This window comes from Rhinolophus sinicus, linkage group LG02 (genome assembly GCF_036562045.2).
Source record: "Rhinolophus sinicus isolate RSC01 linkage group LG02, ASM3656204v1, whole genome shotgun sequence".
Taxonomy (NCBI): Eukaryota; Metazoa; Chordata; class Mammalia; order Chiroptera; family Rhinolophidae; genus Rhinolophus; species Rhinolophus sinicus.
The window spans coordinates 114,647,388-114,669,756 of NC_133752.1; the positions used below are offsets into that span (position 1 = coordinate 114,647,388).

The 22,369-nt window shown below is 39.5% G+C and overlaps 1 protein-coding gene across 1 annotated transcript in view; it reads left to right on the forward strand.

Moving 5' to 3' along the window:
• The first annotated feature begins 11,423 nt into the window (after positions 1-11,423).
• The window catches only part of GALNT8 (polypeptide N-acetylgalactosaminyltransferase 8), a 65,797-nt gene continuing 54,851 nt past the window's right edge, over positions 11,424-22,369 (forward strand). The window contains exons 1-2 of the mRNA XM_019718612.2: positions 11,424-11,724; positions 16,722-16,986. Coding sequence (XP_019574171.2) covers positions 11,514-11,724; positions 16,722-16,986 — 476 coding nt within the window. The 5' untranslated portion in view covers positions 11,424-11,513. The remainder of the gene's footprint in view (positions 11,725-16,721; positions 16,987-22,369) is intronic.

Below are 22,369 nucleotides of genomic sequence, written 5' to 3' on the forward strand. Positions count from 1 at the left end.
ACATGGGAGCGACAGTAGTCTATTTGCGTCTCCACCCCTCCTGCCAGTTTTGGTATGGCTTCTTCTTTATATCCTTAGTTATAGAAGTTCTGTTCAGCTAGTCTTCAGATGGTTCTCCAGGTTGATTTCTCTGTAATGTAGCTTTAATTTTGATGTGATCATGGGAGGAGATGAGCACAGCAATTACCTGCCTTACCATCTTGACTGGACCTTCTGCTTGGACATTTTTATAACAGCCACTTTAAGGTTGTTGTTTTTTAATTACCACATGTGGGTCATTTTCTGGTCAGTTTCTATTGACCAATTTTCTTGTTTATGGGTCACATTTTTCTGCCTCTTCACATGTCCAGTAATTTGTGGTTATATCCTTAACACTGTGAATGAATCCTTGTAAAACAGCTGGCTTATGTTGTCTTTAAAGAGTGCTGAGTTTTGCTCTGGATGTTAATATACTGGCAACTCATTTTGGTGCTATTGAAAGTTGCTTTGAGGTTTCACTAGAGTAGTTTTAAAGGGGCCCTTATCCTAGGGCATGTTTGTTACTCTTAAGTAGTAATCTTCCTGGTGTCTTAGCAGAATAAATTTCTGAATGCTCAGTGTAAATTTCTGAATTATGATTCAACTGGCACTCCTGTGTCCCCCAAGACTGTGTGACCTCTAATGTCTCTGTTATGTCCTCAAACCTGTAACAGTAGCTCTAAGCTAGACTTCGTGGAGTTTCTCCCTGAGCCCTTTCATCCTATCCCTTGTCTGAGAATCTGGAGTGAATCCCCAGAAAAACTTCTGTGATCCTTCTTTCTATGAAGCTCCTTCAACTTTGATGCCCTGCACTGAAATTTCCAGGTGCTTTAATAACTCCCAAACTCTGCTCTCTGACTCCCCAGCACAGTGGGACTATCATGCTCTGCTTGGGGTTCACCATCTTATGCCATGATTGTGAAATTGTCCCCCAGTAAAGTGATGGCATACATGTAGCACTCACTTTATGTTTCTCTTCTCTCAGGGATCACAGTCTTTTGCTTCCCATTGCCTGAAAATAGTTGTCTCACATATTTTTTTTCAGTTTTACAGCTGTTTTTGGTAGGAAAGCAAATCCAATCCTGGTTCTATCATAGCTGGAAGCAGAAGTTGATTCCAGAAAAATTTAAAAATATTGTGGTGCTTTTTCATCTGTTATAAACTGATTTTTTTCAACAAATTTTATATAAGACAAGTATCCTTCTCTCAAAGCTATTAAACTAACCTTTAGTTGCCTGCAAGTGAAGAGTATCTTTTCCTAAGTGCTTTTTACAATTTTCCTTCAAACTGATAGTTCCACGTTGAATTATTTAAAGTCTCACTGGAATGCTTAAATGAAATGGAAACTGACCTGTTGGCTGGCAGGTGACAGATGGTAAATAAGGTAGTGCTTTAAATCATCATCTGTCAGATAATACTTGAAGAATTGAGTTTAAAGTCTTATAAAATTCAGTTACATGGATAAGTGTGGGCTGTATAAAAATTGTGTCTATTCTAGTTCTGATGATAATGGCCAAGACTTCCTTGCTAGGTCACTGATGAAACTCATAACCAGATGTGGTTAAAAAACAAGCAAACAGTGTTTTGGTTCTGGTCTCAGCTCTCCTCTTCTTTTGTTGCCCTGTTCTGCAATCTATATTCATCTATTTTCCAATTCCTTTCTTTTATAGGTACTTAGGGCTGATGGATAAATTGCAAATAATTTTATTACTCTGGTGTTTCCCAAAGTTAACTCTTTATCTGTTGTATTGACTACACCATTGGCTCTTCCTAATTTATACTCTTAATTATGCATGAGGTTTTATGATGCTTTCTAATTCTGCAGTATAATTCTTTCTCTTCTGTTCCTATGGTGGGAGAGGTTTAAGTCTCTTGATTATTGATGTGAAAGACTAATAATCTTTAAAGTGAGTTATACCTGAAAGTTTTCTTACTCAGCAATCTTACGTTATGATTTCTTTCTGGGTCATCCCATTTTATATTCCCATTCCTGGCTGAGCACCAAGAGTGAAACATTACTGCCTTGGAACACTTGTATCTTTGTCATGTATAAACTTCAGAACAATGATAAATATAGAGGCAACCAATCCAGGAGATCAAAAAGGACACTAGGTGATATATATATATATATATATATATATGCAATAAGAAAACTATTTATAGGTTATCTGTACTAACCTCTAAAACTATAGCATAAAGAACTGTGATTAAAACACTGAAAAGAAAAGACTACATCCTGATTCAGAGTAAATACCACTTAACCTTCTGACCCTCAGTTTCCTTATCTGTGAAATGGGGTGATGATAAAAGCATCACAGGGTGGTTATGAAGACCAAAGAAATCACATATATACAATGCCTAACACTGGCTGGTTCATAGAAGGTGCTTACAAAATATTTATTTCCATTTTTCCCTCCAACTCGTGCTCATAATCTACAAATATGTTTTCTCAGTCATTACTATCAACCCTATTTCTGGTCAAATGAATGAATCTTTTGCAATTACACATATATTTATAACTGATTTAGTAAGGCTAGTTTAATCTCTTGAGAATATTTTACCTCCAAGTGAGCATAGAATGAGCAGAAATTTTAGTGATAAAATATAAAGGCAGAAGTTTTCCTCCAAAAGGGTCCGCATTATGATAAATAAAAGAAATCCATTATGAAATATTTACTGTCTGGCTGGAGGTTTTATACTAAGGGAAAGGAAAGACAGACATTGTGAATGATTGAATCACCATTTTCCACCGATATGATTTAAGACATTATAAACGGAAATTGTCCATACTTGAATATTCCATTGCTATGTTTAATTACAACACGCTTTTACTCTCAAAAACTTTACTCGTTTCCTCCAAGAAAATTTTCTGCCCTTGATCTCTCCCCAAAGCTTCGGAGCCAAATTTCCACTTTTCTTACTGGACACACCAAGGTCTGACAATTAAGTTTACGAACTTGTTTCAATCATGTTTCTAACCTTTTTTGATATCAGAGGGATTATTCATTATGAATTTGTACTAACTGGACAAACAGTTAACCAAGTTTACTATTTGGAAATGCTGACAAGACTACGTGAAAAAGTTAGACTATCTGAACTTTTCGCCAACAATTCGTGGTTCTTGCATCACGACAATGCACCAGCTCACATGGCACTGTCTGTGAGGGAGTCTTTAGCCAGTAAACAAATAACTGTATTGGAACACCCTCCCTACTTACCAAAGATAAAGGAAATATTGAAAGGAAGACATTTTGATGATATTCAGGACATCAAGGGTAATACGATGACAGCTCTGATGGCCATTTCAGAAAAAGAGTTCCAAAATTGCTTTGAAGTGTGGACTAGGCACTGGTGTTGGTGTATAGCTTCCAAAGGGGAGTACTTCAAAGGTGACCCTAGTGATATTCAGTAATGAGGTATGTAGCACTTTTCCTAGGATGAGTTTGCGAACATAATTGTCAGACCTCATATGTGATCTTGCAGAGACCTTTCAAATGAAACATATCCTTAGTTAACCTAATTATTTCCTCTTTATTCTCTCCCTGGATTATGGGCACTACCAAGCACTCATTTGCTAAAGCTATAAACTTCAGAGTCCTCTTTATGACTTCTCTCCCCTTATCTTCTGTTTTCAGAGGGCTACCATCTGGTAGCCAGTAATTTTATTTTAGAATATCATTAATTTATAAATGTTTCCCAGTATGAAGCTGGTAAGACAATATATTACAGAATAATTAAATCACAGAATAATTAAAAATAGAAAAAGTAAATTAATTGCCTATACTGGTACTAATACAACCATTCTTATTGTTTCAGCATATTTTCTTCTAGTCTTTCTCCTTGTGCTTCTGTTTGGTTTTCTTGTTTCAGTTTCCTTCTTCTTCTTCTTCTTCTTCTTCTTCTTCTTCTTCTTCTTCTTCTTCTTCTTCTTCTTCTTCTTCTTCTTCTTCTTCTTCTTCTTCTTCTTCTTCTTCTTCTTCTTCTTCTTCTTCTTCTTCTTCTTCTTCTTCTTCTTCTTCTTCTTCTTCAGCTTCCTTACTTCTGGTATTACAAGATGCTTCAGGTTCATCTTACATTTTTCCTGCCCCAGAATCAACTATTTCTCTAAGGTACACTGGTTCCTTGTAATGGGGAATCTGGACATTGCATATTGGTCTTCTTTCCAATATTGCTGTAGTCATGGTCATGTGCTGGGGCAGCGGGGCAGTTCCCATTTGGATTCTAAGCATGCTCATTGCTTGGGTTTAGCCATTGCTGGGCACATCTCGCAAAGTGGTGGGGGAGGCAACCAGGAGTCTGTAAGGACCAGGTACCTCCTGGGGAAGAACTCATGCTGAGGAAAGGAGTCAGGCAGACAAATGTGGACAGATGTAAAGTCCTCCTCATCAGAATCAGTGAGAAGTGATTCTGGTTAGGTGTGGTAGGTGACATTTGGATTATCTCTGACTCAGCGTCCCTCCCAATCCTTATCATAGCTGTACCCTAGGTAGAAAAAAGTGCTGTCTATGGGTAAAAATGGAAAGAATTTTATTTTCACTACAAACTTCATAAGGCAATGGTATATAAGATAGATTGGCTTTGAGGCTCCCTACCCCCAACTCTTTCCTTCCAGCACAGGGTGTCTCCTAGTTTGGGGCACCTCTAAGGGGACTGTGAGTACAACTTCTGAAGCAGTAAGGGCCTGGGTATTCTACAGAAGGAGCAGGGTGGGCTGTAAGAGTTTGCTGTGTTTGGTGGAGAGACCACCTGCTGATGGGGTTAGGGAGGAAAAGTATAAGATGCTACATGGAGGCTTGCTGTACTGCTGCTGAGACTCCACAGGGGCCTTTCAGAAATATGCAAGGAGTCTTTGAAGAGAGCTGGAATCTTGTAACAGCAGACATGGTAAGGGGCAAATAAATTTGGGCTGTCAGTGGCACTGTGTCACTATTTAGGACTCTTATAAGACCCATATAGGAAGCTTGGGCCACCCAAACAATTTTCTAGCCTGTTTTTTTTTTTTTTTTTCACTTAGCATTTTGTTATAAGCAGTTTTTCATGTTGTGATATGGCTTTCAATACCTTTTTACCAAAAACAACAGCAATGATAATATATAATGTTTATTGAATATGCCAGGCCCCTTACAAAGCATACCTCATTTAAACTTCACAACAACTCTGCAAAGGAGTGTTACAGATTCCTTTGCAGATAAGGGAAATTAGGTTGAGAGAGGTGAAATAACTTTCCTGAGTTTACCTGGCTAGTGTGTAACAGAATCACTGTCTTACTATAACATCCGTACTTTCTCCAACAGCTTTTCCTTGCTGTCCATAATACTCTAATATTCTATGGAGTGGAGGTACCATAATTTGCTTAGCCATTACCATATCATAAATTATTCCCCTGTGGTTGGACACTTAGATCTACTTATTATGATTATTTTTTACTATTATAAACAAAAATGAAGTCAACAGATTGTAGTATTTGCATGCCAGTTTTCACCTCTACATTCTGACCACCCTGAACTATTTGTCCCAATTCAAGTATTTGTGCTATTCCATTCCTTACACTTACCCCATCTGTTGGAGGGACTGAAACTTACATCCTTTTCAAGATGCCACATACCCAGGCTGAACAGCCACTTGCCCTATTGTGGCCCTTGGCCCATGTTGGTGCCTCCTACAGGGTTCTAATCACAGTCACTCTAATTGCAAATCAGTCCATCTCTTCCATGGATTTATGAGCTTGCTGGGGCAGCGATGTAAGGTTATTCATATGAAACATTTGTTAAAATGCAGATGCCCAGGTCCCATGAGACCTATAGAATTAGAATCCATAGGCTTGGGACCTGGACATCTGCATTTTGATCAAGCTACCCAGGTGATTTTTATGAACTTGAACATTTGAGGACCACTGTCCCAGTGTTCTGAGCAGTGATTGGATACCTGAGGGAACCTAGTAGTCCCATAAACATTCACATGGCCCCTTTGGAGCAAGGAAGACTACAGGGAAAGAAATAGTTGCTCTCTCTAGCTGACTGAACTTCTGAGATTGTGATGCAAATTGTTATTAAATTATTCTATTTATTTTAAATAGACAATCCATGTAATATGATATAAATTTAAAATACATATAAATTGTACAGTTGAAAGTCAGTCTACTTCCTACCTCTATCTCTCTGTTTCCCAGCCCTCATCATCCCCACAGTTAACTTTCGTGTGTTTTAATAAAAGGTTTATAATTTCAGAATGTAACCTACGTCAGCAGTAAGTTTGTTTAGGGTAGGGATAGCTCTTTTTTTAAACATTTAATTTTGCAAAACTAGTACAGAGCACGTCTGTGTGCCTTTATCCACTTCCCCCAGTGGATGCATTTTATACAGCTAGAGCGCAATAGCAAAGCCAGAAATTTGCCATCGATACTGTGTGTGCATAGTTCTGTGCCATTTTGTCACACATGCGGATTCGTGTAGCCACGGCTACAGTCAAAATCCCTGCGCGCGACTCCATCACCATTATACTATGCAACGTGTTACAGTCTCCTGTGTCGTCATCTCACTCGTTCAGGGGAAGGTAGAAACCTCATCTGCTTTTAACTCCCGTTATCCTCTCCTATTATAATGCAATTATCTTTAAATATCTCTTTTACATACTTTGAGAACCACGTCAGACAAGGCTATACTTTTTGTGACAATTGTCAAACAATTTAGAAACTCAAAAGGAGAAGGGAAGTCTGTATTTAGTAAGATGTTTACTTTTTCTGTTGTTCTTTCTTTCTTCTGGGTGTTCCAAGATGCCTTCTTTTCTCATTTGTTCATTTTGAAAATTTTCTGTGGGCTTTATTTTAGAGTAGATTTGCAAATTCTCTTAATTTTCTGAGAATGGCTTGATTTCCTTCATTCCTGAGGGATATTTTTGTCGAATATATGATTCTGGATTGACCACTCTTTTCTTTCAGCGCTTGAAAACGTTGTGGTACTTCCTTCTAGTTTCTGTTATTTCTGATCAGAAAGCTGCTGTCATTCAAATAGCTTTTTTCTCCCCTACAGGTGAGCTATTTTTTCCCTCTCAGTGTTTTCAAAATTTTTCCATTGTCTTTTTCTTTTCTTTTTGAACTTATTGGGGTGACAATTGTTAGTAAAATTACATAGATTTCAGGTGTACAATTCTGTGTTACATCATTTATAAATCCCATTGTGTTCACCACCGAGAGTCAGTTCTCCTTCCATCACCATATATTTGATCCCCCTTACCCTCATCTCCCACCCCCCACCCCCCTTACCCTCTGGTAACCACTAAACTATTGTCTGTGTCTATGAGTTTCTGTTTCTCATTTGTTTGTCTTGTTCTTTTGTTGTTTTTGGTTTATATGCCACATATTGGTGAAATCATATGGTTCTCTGCTTTCTCTGTCTGACTTATTTCACTTAGCATTACACTCTCAAGATCCATCCATGTTGTCACAAATGTTCCTATTTCATCTTTTCTTACCACCGAATAGTATTCCATTGTGTATATATACCACAACTTCTTTATCCATTCATCTATTGAAGGACATTTTGGTTGTTTCCATGTCTTGGCCACTGTAAACAAAGCTGCAATGAACATTGGAGCACACGTGTCTTTATGGATAAAAGTTTTCAGATTTTTTGGGTAGATACCCAGGAGAGGGATTGCTGGGTCATATGGCAATTCTATTCGTAATTTTTTGAGGAACCTCCACACTGCCTTCCATAACGGCTACACCAGTCTGCATTCCCACCAACAGTGTATGAGGGTTCCTTTTTCTCCACAGCCTCTCCAATACTTGTTACTATTTGTCTTGTTGATGACAGACATTCTGACTGGGGTGAGGTGATATCTCATTGTGGTTTTGATTTGCATTTCTCTGATGATTAGTGATGTTGAGCATTTTTTTATATGTCTATTTGCCACTTGTATGTCCTCTTTGGAGAAATGTCTCTTCAGGTCGTCTGCCCATTTTTCAATTGGGTTGTTTGTTTTTTTGTTGTTGAGTTTCATGAGTTCCTTGTATATTTTGGATATTAGCCCCTTATCAGAGGCACTGTTTACTGTTTGCAAAAATCTTCTCCCATTCAGTTGGTTACCTCTTTATTTTGTTGATGGTTTCTTTTGCTGTGCAGAAGCTTTTAAGTTTCATATAGTCCCATTCGTTTACTTTAGCTTTTACTTCCATTGACTTTGGAGTCAAATTCATAAAATGCTCTTTGAACCCAAGGTCCATAAGTTTAGTACCTATGTTTTCTTCTATGCAGTTTATTGTGTCAGGTCTTATGCTTAAGTATTTGATCCATTTTTAATTAATTTTGGTACATGGTGACAGATAGCAGTCCAGTTTCATTCTTTTGCACGTGGCTATCCAATTCTCCCAGCACCGTTTATTGAAGAGGCTGTCTTTCCTCCATCGTATGTTTTTAGCTTCTTTGTCAAAAATTATCTGTCCATATTTATGTGGTTTTATTTCTGGGTTCTCAATTCTATTCCATTGGTCTATGTATCTGTTTTTCCGCCAATACCAGCTGTTTTGATTATTGTATCCCTGTAATACAAGCCAAAGTCAGGAAGTGTGATACCTCCATTATTGTTCTTCTTTCTTAAGATTGCTTTGGCTACTCGGGGTCTTTTGTGGTTCCAAACAAATCTGATGATTTTTTTTTGTTCTATTTCTTTAAAAAATGCCATTGGGATTTTGATGGGGATCGCATTAAATCTGTATATTGCTTTGGGCAATATGGCCATTTTAACTATGTTGATTCTTCCAATCCATGAGCACGGAATGTCTTTCCATTTCTTTGTGTCTTCTTCAATTTCTTTCAAAAATGTCTTATAGTTTTCAGCATATAGGTCTTTCACATCCTTGGTTAAGTTTATTCCTAGGTATTTTATTCTTTTTGCTGCAATTGCAAAAGGAATTGTTTTTTGTATTTCTCTTTCTGAGATTTCTCATTGTCTTTAGTTTTCAGAAGTTTGATTATGATGTGTCTTGGGATAGATCTCTTTGAGTTTATCCTCTTTGCAATTCACTCAACTTTTTAAATCTGTAGGTTTACATCTTTTGACAACTTTGGGAAATTTTCAGCCCTATTTCTTTGAATTCTTGTTTAGTCTCACATTTTTCCTCTCTTTCTGAGACTCTGATGAAAAACAATTTCTTTTGTTATAGTCGCATGTTCTTGATGTTTTGTTATTATTTTTTGAGTCTGTTCTCACTGTGCTGTTCAGATTGGATAATTTCTATTCTCCTACTTATCTTCTAATTAAGTTCCCTGATCCTTTTCTCTATCTTTTTCATTCTACTGTTGAGGCTCCTCCACTGATTTAAAAATTTTACTTATCAGATTTTCATTTCTAAAATTTTTGTTTGGTTCTTCTATTCATTTTCTTATACTTTATATTTCTTTGCTGAGACTTACTATTTTTGTATTTGTTTCAAGCATGTCCATAACTGTTTGTTGAAGCATTTTTAGGTGACTGTTTTGAATCCTTATTAGACAATTCCAAAATCTCTGTCATATTGGTGTTGGTGTCTGCTGCTTTTCTTACTCAAGTTGAGATTTTCCTGGTTCTAGGTTTGTCAAGGATTTTTTTGTGGCATCCTGGACATTCTGAATATTATATTACAAGACTCTGAATCTCAATTAGATCTTCTGTTTTAGCAGGACTTTCTGACACTGCTCTGGTGGGGAAAGGGAGGTGCCACCTTGTCACTGCCAGGTAGGAGTGGAAGAACAGGTTCCCACTTTGCCTCCATTGACAATGCGGGGGGAGGGGGTGTACCTTTACTGCTGGGTGGGAAAGGAAATTCAGGTTCCCCACTAGACCTCTGCTGACATCAGCTGGCTGAGAGGGAGGGCCACTTCGTTACTGTTCTTTTACTGACATCATAGGGGACAGGTATAACATTTATGGCTCCCCATAAGGCCACCATCCTAGAGGGGGATGCAAGCAGGGCACCTTGTCACAGCTGGGGGTGAGCGTGGAAGTCAAGTCTTCCCACATGACCTTTGTTAATACGATGGGCGTGGAGCAGCAGGTTTTTCAGTGCTGTCTGCATGGAATAGAGCAGTTATTGTTTGAATGTTTTCAGTCTTGCTAGGCTGCTCTTTCCTGTTCCTTTGGCTGCAGAGAGACCAGGATCTTTGGGGGATTTTGTTGCCTTTTCCTGTGGGCATTTACAGTTTGGCAACTTTTTCAGTCTGGGATATATTAGGCAAAAAGAAACCCCAGGGAACTCACGGCTGTCTTGTTCCTTGGGTCCTGAGATCTTTTGCCGGTCTGCCCTCTTTTCTCCACTTTTCAGGGTCTTCTTATGTGTGTTTTATATATAACGTCCAGAGTTTCTAGCTGCCCTTAGTGGGTAGGAATAGAGATAAGTGGTTTACTCCATTTTGAGTCAGAAATGGAAGTGATTGTGCATTTTTTATTTATTTCGACTCTAATTTGTCGGCGAGAACATGGGGAAGACTAATGAAAAACAAACCAACAAAATACTACTCATTTTGTTCATTTCTTTTTGTTTTGTTTCATTCTACCTGTTTTTTCTAAAGCCACATTTCTTCACTTTATTCTAAATGTCTGCCTAAGCTCTTTTCTGTATATGTTGTGTTTGGGGACCTCGTAAGGTGTCCAAGGGTCTGGAACAGGATGGGAGATGTGATTATGGAGGAACCCAACACTACTAGCCTGAGAACTTTAAATTTGGGGAGAACAATTTTAAGTGTTTAATCTACAATGGTGATAATTAGATGACTGGTCCAAAACATACAGTGAATGTGAGGTGTGGGCGCAGAAGTGTTACTGGAAGCTGGAGCAGGGTAGAACCTCTGTGTGCAGGTGACTGGCAGAGGACAGGGATCAGTGAGGCAGGGCCATCGCCTGGGGCTCACCTCCCAGAGCTCCCTCCAGCTCAGCCACCTGCTTCTAACAGGACCGGCAGAAAAATCTCCCCCAAGTTTGTTGAATCAGCATTCGTTGCACATCTGCAATGTCCAAGACTTGTAGAGTTAGATAAAAAGGCACCTGAGATGTGATCCTTGGTCTCAGAGCATACAGTACAGAAACTTCCCACTTTGTGGATTCTTTTCTCGTACTATTTACCTCTTCTATACTCAGAAGAACAGACCTCACATGCTCTTTCAGAGTCTCCCAGGAGATTTTCACCAGGGAGAAGGAACATTAAAAACCCAAAACAAATGAAACAGAATATAGAGAGAAAAGCCTCTCACCCTGCAGCTCCAGGAACAAGCATTAACCTGACTTCTGAGACAGTGCAGGGTGTGCCCAGGGAACCTGCTGGTCACTGGGCGGCTGCCATGGCACACTCCACACACCTGATGCTGCTCAGGAGAAACCAGGAAGCTTGTGACAGCTTTCCTAGTCGGAGAACATCTGGTTTGGTAGGCAAGGTGTCATCTATGCAGCCGGCGCAGACCAGGCTCAGCCTGCCTGGGCAGTGACACACTCAGTCGCGCGGGGAGAGACACAGCCGACACAGTATGATGCTCAGGAGAAATGTCTACAAAGTTTTGTGCATTGGGCTGATTCTGATTATTGCCTACAATCTCTTCCTGGTGTTTTATACCAAGGCGATTTTACAAAAGTTGATTCTGAGTAGTCTCCAAAAGGAGCTCCATTTGCCACTGTCCGAATGGAACGGGACAGTGATAAAGAGATTCTCACACTTGGAGTTGGATTTTCAGCATCTGAGTAAGTTTATAACACTAACTTGAAGGGGATGGTGTGTGTGTGTGTGTGTGTGTGTGTGTGTGTATGTTTAGGGACACTTAGAAAAATGGGGTGCAAGACAAAAATGAGAAAAGGTCACATTCTCATCTCTCAGTTGCTCAGTTTCAGCACCTGACATTGAATTTTATGCCTCCAAATGGGTGGTAAGTATTGAGAATTAATGGGGATCAGAGCAAGCAGTTGAGGGGAGAGGAGCAGCGTGTGTCTATGTGAGTGGTGTGTGTGTGTGTGTATATACACTTGCACACACACATGGTCACAAGTACCTACATGCAACAGGTAGGCCAAGACTCAGATGAAAAATCCCTGAGAGGTTCAGGGACATCTAGGCACAGCCCTGTCCTTAGCGCTTCGTGTGGCAGGGCTGTTCCACAGAGGTGACAGTCTCTGGGGCAAACCTCGCTTCCACTTTGCTGTGAGTTACTATCAGGAACTAATGGGGCCTTGTTAGAGGACCTAAGATCCAATCCTGACGAAGCCATGACAGTTGTGTGACCTGGAGCAAGTGCTTATGTCTCTCAGTCTGAGGCTCCTGATCTGTAAATGGATCTGATGAGAAGGTCTCGAGGCCACAGGGTTATGAAATGTATGCAGAAAGTGCTCTATAAACTGACGTGTATTAAATTTTAACTTATTTTATTGGGATATAATTGACATATAAATTGTATTAGTTTTTTTCTTTCTTTCTAATTCGGGAATATAGGGAACAGCATGTTTTTCCAGGACCCATCAGCTCCATGTCAAGTCATTGTTTTCAATCTAGTTGTGGATAGCACAGCTCACTGGCCCATATGGGAATCGAACTGGCGACCTTGGTGTTATGAGCACCGCGCCTCAACCACTGAGCCAACCAGCCGCCCCAAAGTTATATGATAATGTGAAATGATCACCGTGATAAGTCTAGTTAACATCCATCACCACACAATTATAAATATTATTTTCCTTGTGATAAGAACCTGTAAGGTCTACTCTCTTATCAACTTTCAAATATATGGTATTAGTAACTATAATCACCTTGTTGTACATTGTATCCCCAGGACCTATGTATTTTATAACTGGAAGTTTGTACCTTTTGACCCCCTTCACTCACTTCGACTATCCCTCACTCCCACCTCTGGCAACCACCAATGTTCTCTCTGTATCTATGAGCTTCTCTCTCTCTCTCTCTCTCTCTCTCTCTCTCTCTCTCTCTCTCTAAGGTTCCATGTGTAAGTGAAACCAAATGATATTTGTCTTTCTCTGTCTGACTTGTTTCACTTAGCTTCATGCCGTCAAGGCGCATCCAGTTTCAACCTCTTCACATGAATTCTGGGCTTTATTTATGATTCCGGCTCACTACGAAACTCTAACCCCTATGATTTGTGTGTGTCTCAGCCTCTGACTCCAGTCAGGGGAAATAGCCATGTATTCCCTGCTCCCAAGTGACAGGGGCCAAATGCCAGTGCCCCAAAGGGAGGTTGGATGTGTGAGCAGGAAGTGACTGCACAGGTGTGTGGGTGTGTGCACGAGGGGGTGGAGTTGGGGAAAGTGTCTTTTAAAATGAGAACAGAGTATTGTCCTGTTTCAGGGTGAGGCAGAGGGACAGATGGAAGGACAGACAGGAGGAGAAAAAGGAAGAAGAAATTAGGGAAAGGGAGAGGGAGAAAGGGGATGAGAGAGGACCAAAGAGATGAGGACAGAAAAGGAGCAAAGAAAGGAGAGTCTAGGTCAAGAGAATGAAAGCGTTTATTTGAGGATAGGAGGAAAAAGGGAAAAGGAGAGTGGGTGAGAGAGAAGGAGGCACAAAGCACCCTAGCACCATCTACATCCCGCCTCAGGAGGCTCATCGTATTTTGCTATGGTACAATTTTCTGAAAGGCAAGCCTCACAAAGGCTCGTTCAATAACTGTCTCCTACAGAGTCTTACCACTCTATTCCCTGTGCCTGGCACAGAGAAATTACATGGATGAGTAAATGAATGAATGAGTTTGGGAAGGAGAGGACAGAGGACAGGCAGTCGGGGTTAAGGGAAGAGTGAAAGAGGACAAGAAAGTAGATCAAACAAAGGGAAGATTGACAGCTCCAGAAGCCCTGCTTTGAGCCCATCTGAAGAGGTTGACACTGACTTGCAAATGTGCTCGGTGCACCTTCACTGAGAGGATGCCTGCATACCTGGGTAGCCACTGTCACCCCTTGACAGAGCTCCCAGACCACACCAGGACTCTCACCCAACCCCAGGGCTCATCCCACTGGCTCAGCCTCCTTGGGCCTTAAACAGCGGTAGCCTGGTTATTCTTTCCTTGAGCTGGAACACAGTGACACCTCGAGAAGTCCTCTGGAGCCATCAAGTTTACTTCCCTTTCCTCTTTGCAATGACCAGTTCCTCCTTTTCTTATTCTTGATGCTCCCCCCCTTTTATTCACTTTAGAATGATGTGGTGTCAGGGACTCCTGATCACCTGAGATGAATTTCAAAGTGTCTTCTGGACCCTGTTTCCAGATTATAAAAGCTCTTTTTTCCTGAAGGGCTTCCTGAAATTGAAACCCTGTTCAGTTACAAATCATCCTGCTTGCTCATTGCCGCCAAGAAGATTGAAGGAAATCACAAGCCAACAAGGGTACCTAGGCATATTAGGTAAACTACCACAGAGCAAAAGCAAGCACACAGTGGTAATGATATCGCTGCTGTGGGATGGTAATGATGCTAAACCAGTTTTCTGGAATTTCTCCAGAGGTTCTTAAAGGTCCCGCCGCACGATGCCATTGGCTCTTGGTAAGTTTCATGATAAAGTGTAGGGATGGTCTAGTGGCCCTACGAGCCCATCCTGCTGCACTCTGCACTTACATCTTCAAATTGACTCCAGGGTGTCCAGATCCAAACAATTTCCCACTGACAGCAATGAATGAAAGAGAAAAACCAGATATCCCCCAAAGAAGAACATAGGGGAATTTAAAGGAATGGAGAACCAAAGGCTACCCTAGGACTCCCATATGCTTAATACAAAAGAGTTTGAATAAAAATACTACTCAGTTTGGAATACTATAAAAATTCTGCTCTAATTTTTATTTTCTACCTGAGCAAATATACATGGTATTCACATGAACCATCTTGGAAAGATACACCATTTGTTTTCCTTTCTGAGTTTGCTTAGACCCTCTTCTTTTTGCTTTAAGCACTTTCATCGTTGATTTTCCTCCTTGGACCAGTTTTATACCACCTTCTAAAAATGTCCTCCTCCCAGCTGCAGGGCTTTCCTGCTTCCCTTTAAGGGTTGTATATGTAGCTGAAATTCAGTCGTGTTCTGCTCACCAAGACCGGTGCTGGGGCCTGGGGCTGCATCTGCCCGAGGAAATTCACGCAAGGGGACTGTCCCCTCGCCAAGCTGGTGGCCCCGGGCTACAATTATCAGAAAAAGGTGTGCTTTCTTTTTACTTTGCAGGAAGGTACATATGGACTAAAGGATCTTATCAGTCTGGTTGGAATTTGGTGTGGGTTTAGGGAAGGATTAGTGGGGACTAAGTGGATCTCTATGGTGGAGTGCCTCGGTTACCATTTGGGAGTTCCATAATCAATGTTGGCTTGGGAAATACTAGTAATTGATTCTAGGTTTGGTCCGATTGCAGAAAGGAGAGAGTTGGACGGCTGTGGTAATAGCCCTTTATCTTACTATGGAAATCTGGCTGCCCTCTCTTTGCTAACATTTCTCCTTGTCAAGTTTTCTCACTCATTACAGACTTTGCAATGGCTCCTGGTTCAGGCTTCGTCCTTGCCACAAATGCTGCTTTCAGCCTTGGCCAGTGCAGTGTCCTGTGGATGACCCACTCAACACCTTGGCCTTCCCATGTATAAAGTCCATTGACTCCATCCCACATAACCCTTCTAAGGTGCATCCTAAACTGTGCCATCACTCAGAAGTGCTCACCCCTGAAATGACAAATTTATGCTGTCCTTTGCTGATCACAACCTCACTACTGCAGCATAATTATTCAGGCTTTCTCCATGACAGTGCCATTTCTCCAACTCTTCTCTTGCCAATATCCACACCTCCATTGCACACTTGTTCTCTTGTACCCGCCTAGGAACCCCCCAACATTGTGTGAAATCAGCTGCCCATCTTCTGTGCACGTTTACCCAAGTGCGAAGCACGCCTGGAAAATTCCCATCACTGAGCCATGCCTCAGCCAGCATTCTCCCCAATCCTCAGTGCTTCTGTGTCCCACAAATCAGTTCTCACTTCCATTTCTTATCATACAAATGTTGAGCATTTTCCACTCTTCTCAAGACTCTTCCTCACCTCCCCCACATCCCCAAGCGGAGGAAACAGAGAAGCCATAGAAAATAGAATCACAGCCAGACTTTACTGTGTGCGAGGCCCTACGCACTTTACAGGTACTAGTCCACTTCGTTATCACAGCAGCTCTCTGAGGTACTTGGCAAACCTAAGGCACCAAGAAGACAAATCTCCTGGCCAAGGCCACATCATTAGAAAGAGGCAGCCACTGATAGCGTAGTGCAGTGTTTCTCGAATTTTGTAGTACAGAAGAATGACTCACTGATTTTGTTATAAGTGCAGGTTCTGGCCTCTTCTCCTACCCTTATCTGACCCTGAGATTCTGATTTCCTTGGTTTGGGGATAAGCCTGGATATGTACATTTTTACATAATCACAACAGATGATTCTGATACGTTTCTTGGGCCTTATTGTCAATGTATGTATTTCTCAGATTACAGTTTTTGGAGAACTCTGAAGGTGTGGGACTTGGGATAGATAAGTCCTGATAGAAGTAGAAAGAGGTGCATTTTAGAGCACACCATGCCAGGACAGCCTGGCATGACTCTGACTACTTCCCCTGACATATCGCATCCTCTGCAAATTTTAGAAATTGGAGAGGAAAACATTTCAAGGAAATTCGAATGCAAAGCAATGCCCAGCTGACTAATGACTGGCTGACGTGTCTTTCCCTTGCCCTTCATTTGCAGAAAAAAGTATGAAGTTGGCGATGAAGCAACAAGAACGTGTGGACAGCGTACTGGAAAGGATGGAAGCCAAGGAGAGTGAGATGAAGAGGCAGAAACCCAGAGAGAAACTCTTCCCAGACTCACCGCTTTTCAAGCAGTGGGGGGAGGATCTTCCTGAGGCCGAGCAGAAAAAGGCCCAGGACCTCTTCCAGAAGTTTGGTTACAATGTTTACCTCAGTAACCAGTTGCCCCTCGATCGTCCCATCCCAGACACACGAGATTCCAGGTAGGATGGACGGACATTGGGCTCCCTAGGGACCTCAATTTAATTTGGGGATGAGCTTTGGGAGCAGCGAAAATCAAGGGATGGAAAGAGGGTTGAGGGAATTGAAAATTGGTAGGGAAGGGATACTGGGCGTAGAAAGTTCTGGCAAGCTGACTGAGCAGAGTTCTTGTTTTTAATCCATTTTATAATGGCAGCTCAGAGAAGATAACTGGTCCAAATATTTGTAGCCTCTTAGAGATGCACAAATGTCAGAGATTCTTGAGAATTCTGGTTTGATGGGTCTAACTCATAATGTTACAGACAGAGAAACTGAGGTCGAGAAAGAGAAAGAACTTGTGCAAGTTACATGAAGTTAACAGGTCTCCTTCCTCCCCTGGTGTTTTCCTCAAGCTCTCCTTTTGGATTCCTCTTTGTTATTAATTCTAACTTACGGAGTATCCCCTCTCTCTTTCCTTTTGTTTCCCATTCCCATTTTTTCTCTTTCTGCCTCTCCTGTCCTCCTTCGTAAGTTTTAAAAATAACACCTTTGTGTAGATATAATTCACATGCCATATAATCCATCCGTTTAAAGTGTACATTTTTATGGTTTTAGTATATTTACAGAGTTGAGCACTATCACCATAATCAATTTTAAAATATGAATTAATATTAGGATGTCAAATAAACCTCAAATTCTTTGCATAAATTCCATTTGATCATGGTATGTAATTGTTTCTTTATTTTGCTGGATTTAGTTTGCTAGTATTTGTTGAGGAGTTTTGTGTCTCAATTCATAAGAGATATTGATTTGTAGTTTTCTTTCCTTGTGACATTCTGGTTTGGTTTTGTGGCTGGGTAATACTGGCTTCGTAGAATGAGTTGGGAAGTGTTTCTCCCTTTTCTATATTTCAGAAAAGTTTGTAAAGCATTGGTATTACTTCTTCTTTAAATACTTGGCAGAATTCACCAGTGGAGCCATCTGGACCTGGGCCTTTTTCTCGTGGGTTTTTTTTGATTAGTAATTCAATCTCTTTGTTTGATATAATCTATACAGATTTCTATTTGTTCTTGAGTCAGTTTTGTAATTTGTGTCTTTCTAGGAATTTGTTCATTTCATCCAAGTTTTCTAATTTGTTGGCAGACAGTTGTTTATAGTATTGCCTTATAATCTTTTTTATTTCTGTAAAGTCTGACTTTTATTCCTGAATTTAGTAATTTGAGTATTCTTTATTATTTTATTGGTCATTCGTAAATTTTGTTGATGTTTTCAAAGAACCAACTTTTTACTGACTTTCTCTATTATACCTATTCTCTATTTTATGTATTTCTACTTTCATCTTTACTATTGCCTTCCTTTTGCTTGCTTTGGAGTTAGTTTGCTTTTTCTTTTCTATTTTCTAAAGATAGAAAGCTAGATTTTTGATTTGAGATCTTTTTTATTTTTAATTAGGTGTTTACAGTCATAGATTTCCTTTGAAGCTCTTCTTTATCTGTACCACATAAGTTTTGGTATGTTGTGTTTTGTTTTTCAGTCATCTTAAGGTATTTTCTAATTTCCCTTGTGATGCTTTTCTTTGACTAAATAGTTATTTAGGGATGTATTGTTTAATTTACACATATTTGTAAATTTTCCAAACTTTTCCTCTTTAATGTCACTCTATTGTGATCAGAGAATCACACTTTGTATGAATTTAATCTTTTTAAATTTGCTGAGACTTATTTTGTACCCTAGCATATAGTCTCTTCTGGATAATGTTGTATGTGCAGTTGAAAGTATTCTGATGTTGTTGGGTAGAGTGTTGTATACATGTCTGTTAGTTGGTTTGCAGCATTCTATAAGTCTTTCATTTCTGTGTTTATCTTCTACCTTGTTGTTGTGTCTATAATTGAAAGTGGGGGTATTGCAGTCTCCAAAGATTATTGCTGAATTGTCTATTACTCCCTTCAATTCTGTCAGTTTTTGTTTCAGGTATTTTGAGACTCTGTGGCTAGGGGCATACTATGTTTCTAATTGTTATATCTTCCTGATGGATTGATGCTTTAATCATTATAAAATTTTTTTTTATCATGCTAGTATAACTACTCTAGCTTTATTTTTGCTGTTTGCATGATATAGTCTTTACTTTCAACCTATTTGTCTGTTTTGATCCAAAGTGTATTTTCTGAAGACAAAATATAGTTGGTGCTTTAAAAAAACAAAAAACAAAACAAAACAACCACGATGTGACAATCTCTGCCTTTTGATTGAGTAGTTTAATTCACTGATACTTAATATTTTATTGATATGGTTGGATTTATTTCTGCCATTCTATTTTTGTTTTTTAATGTCTCATTTTTTTCCTTTAGTCCTCCTTTAGTACTTGTTTTTTTATATCAAGTGAATACTTTCTAATGCAACAGTATGATTCTTTTAATGATATTTTAGTATATTTTTATAATGGTTCCTCTAGTGTTTATCACATACATCTCAATTTATCTGTCTACTTAGACTTATTCCAATGAGATAGAAGAAGCTTGCACATAGATAACTCTATTTCTTCTTCCTCTTTTTTGCTATTATTGTCACATATATTACATATATGTATGATACCAACCTAAAAATATACTGTTATAATTATATAATTATATGCCTACTAAATGTCAGGAAATAGGAAAGTATAAATTTATAGAGTTTTTATATTTATCTTTTTCTTTATCATGTCAGATTCTCTACACTTGCTCCTGTGATTCAGTTTACCATCTGGTGCCATTTCCTTACTTCAACACAGCTTTGCTCTCATCCACCTCTTTTGTGCTATTATTGTCAAGTACATTAAATTAGTATATGTTATAGGCCCAACAATACAATTGTATACACTTTTTAAAAATATGATTGCTTTTAAACTCAGTTAAGAGAACAAAGGAGAATAAGCATTTATACTGTCTCTTGTAATTATACAATTACCTTTACTGATGCTCTTTGTTTTTTGTGTGGATTACTGTCAGAGATTACTTGCTTTCAGCCTAAAGAACTTAGTATTTCTTGTAAGGTGGGACTGCTACCAACAAATTTTCTCAGTGTTTGTTTGTTGGTTTGCCAGTGTCTTTATTTCACCTTCATATTTGAAAGATATAAGATAAAATATGCTAGGTTGACATCTTTTTTCTTTCAACACTTTCAATAGTTATCCCATTGCCTTCTGGCTCTATTGTTTCTGATGAGAGGGCAACTATTAATATTATTGGGGTTCCCTTGTAAATGGTGAGTTATTTTCTTGCTTCTTTCAAGACTTTTTAATTTTTTATTTTTGGCTTTCAGCATTTGGGCTATGGTATGTCTGGGTATGTACCTCTACCACTATTGTACCTGGGGTTCATTGAGCTTCTTGGATGTGCCTCGATATTTTTGAGTAAGAATATTTCCTTTGGGGGTTATGAAACACATATTCTGCAATTTTGTCTTCCATGTCAAGTGCAGTTGACCGGTAGTGACTACCTGGAGTGCTGTGGTGGGGACATTTTGAATCTATGTGGTCCAAGGCATGAGTGCCGTAAGCTACTGGAGATGCCTGCCATCATGCCCGGGGAAAATGGAGGCATGTGTGTCAGTATTTGCCACTTGCATAGCAGGAGGCAAGTGGGACATAATACATTTTCTCCTGGGTTGTTTGCATAATTTAGATCTGTAGGTATGAAGAGAATATGGTGGCATCACTTGGTAGTTTAGGGATTAGCTCATGAAAGTGCTTGTTAGAAAGCATTACTGTGGATAAAAAAAATATGTATGTATCAGTTATCCATATGTACTTGCATAACATCTGAGTCACATCTGGTATTTATAAACCAAATGAGGACTCTTTCTCCCTGCTGTCCATTGAAAAATCCATGTGGTTCAGACATATATGGATTTCAGAGCTAAAACATTCTGGAAACCACCATGGTTAGAGAAGTATAGGAAGAACACTCTATTGACTTTCTCTGAGAGAGAAATAATTCAGTGAATCAGAGCTATCACTTAGAATCTTGAATTAAGAGATTATAAAAGAATAAACTTTCTATGCCATTTAATCCAGCTTCCTGCTAAGCCAGATATCAAAGTGATTACAGTCATTCAGTTTCCCCAGCTTTCTGAGTAGCTGTCTGAGACCAGAAAGATGCCAGCCCTGGCGGTTCTCATATTGTTGTCACGCCCTCTCTCTACCTTTCAGAGACCAGAGAACGGCTATGCAGACGAGCATTGTATGGAATCAGAGAATCAGTCAGTCACTTTATTGAGTTTAGGTAGATATTGAATACCAACAAACAAACACGTAAGAAGACATAAGTTGGATAGTTAGTCTCTATTAAGTAGTCCACCAAAATGCTGTGGACAGGACCAGCGACAAAATTTGCAGGGCCCAGTGCAAGATGAAAATGTGGGGCCTTTTGTTCAGAACATTATTAAGAATTTCAAGATGGTGATAGCAAAGTATGAAACCAAGTTAGTTCACTAACTGCACAGGCTGCACACTCAGGAAGCTAGCTTTGCTGCTGGCATGACTCACCTTAGGAAATCCCAGTGTAAGAGTATACTTTGCAATTGCTTATAGCCTGTTTGCATGTGTACCTATTAGTTTATTCTCTCTGTTTTAGGCAAAGTTGTGATATGCATAAAATTTACCTTTCTAACTATAACACCTAGAATTTACTCACTGTATCTATTTCTCCCATTGTGCCCTCTTGTTGCTAAAAGTGTTGGAGGGGGCGACTGTGGTTCTATATTGGGAGGAATTGCTAATCAGTTACTCAGGCTGTCATCCAAGCAATACATACTTTTCAGTAGTTTCCTACACGCCCAATATGGTAGCCACTAGTCACACATGGCTAATTAAATTTAAATTAATTAAAATTGAATTAAATTAAAATGGAATTAAAGTAATATTGAATTATATTAAAAGTTTTTTGGTTACGTAGCCACATTATAAGTGCTCTATAGTCACATGTGGCTAGTGGCTGCGTAACAGACAATACAGACACAAAACATTTCCATCACTGCAGAAAATGTGATAGGACAGTGCTAGGAAGCAAGGAGGAAGGAGAGATCATTCTTTTTGGAACTGCAGGAGCCACCTTTCCTGCCTTTCTTGACAGAAGGTGGGGAAAAGAATGTGGGGTGTGCATAAGAGAAGTGTTGTGAAAGCATTTAGAATATAGTGAAGACAATATTGAAACAGACGCTGGGTGGAGGAAACACACCTGATGGGATTATATGGATTAGAGGGAAGAGAAGCTGAGCAGAGTTTTAACCAGTTTTCAATTTAACATAATTATCAGTTCCACTCTCAATTAAATGCATATTAATTATATAGCCACTCTGTACTAGACATTAAGAACTGCCACTGAGCTTGAAAGAATTGTAAGTTCTCCTCTCAGGCTCCCCTGTCTC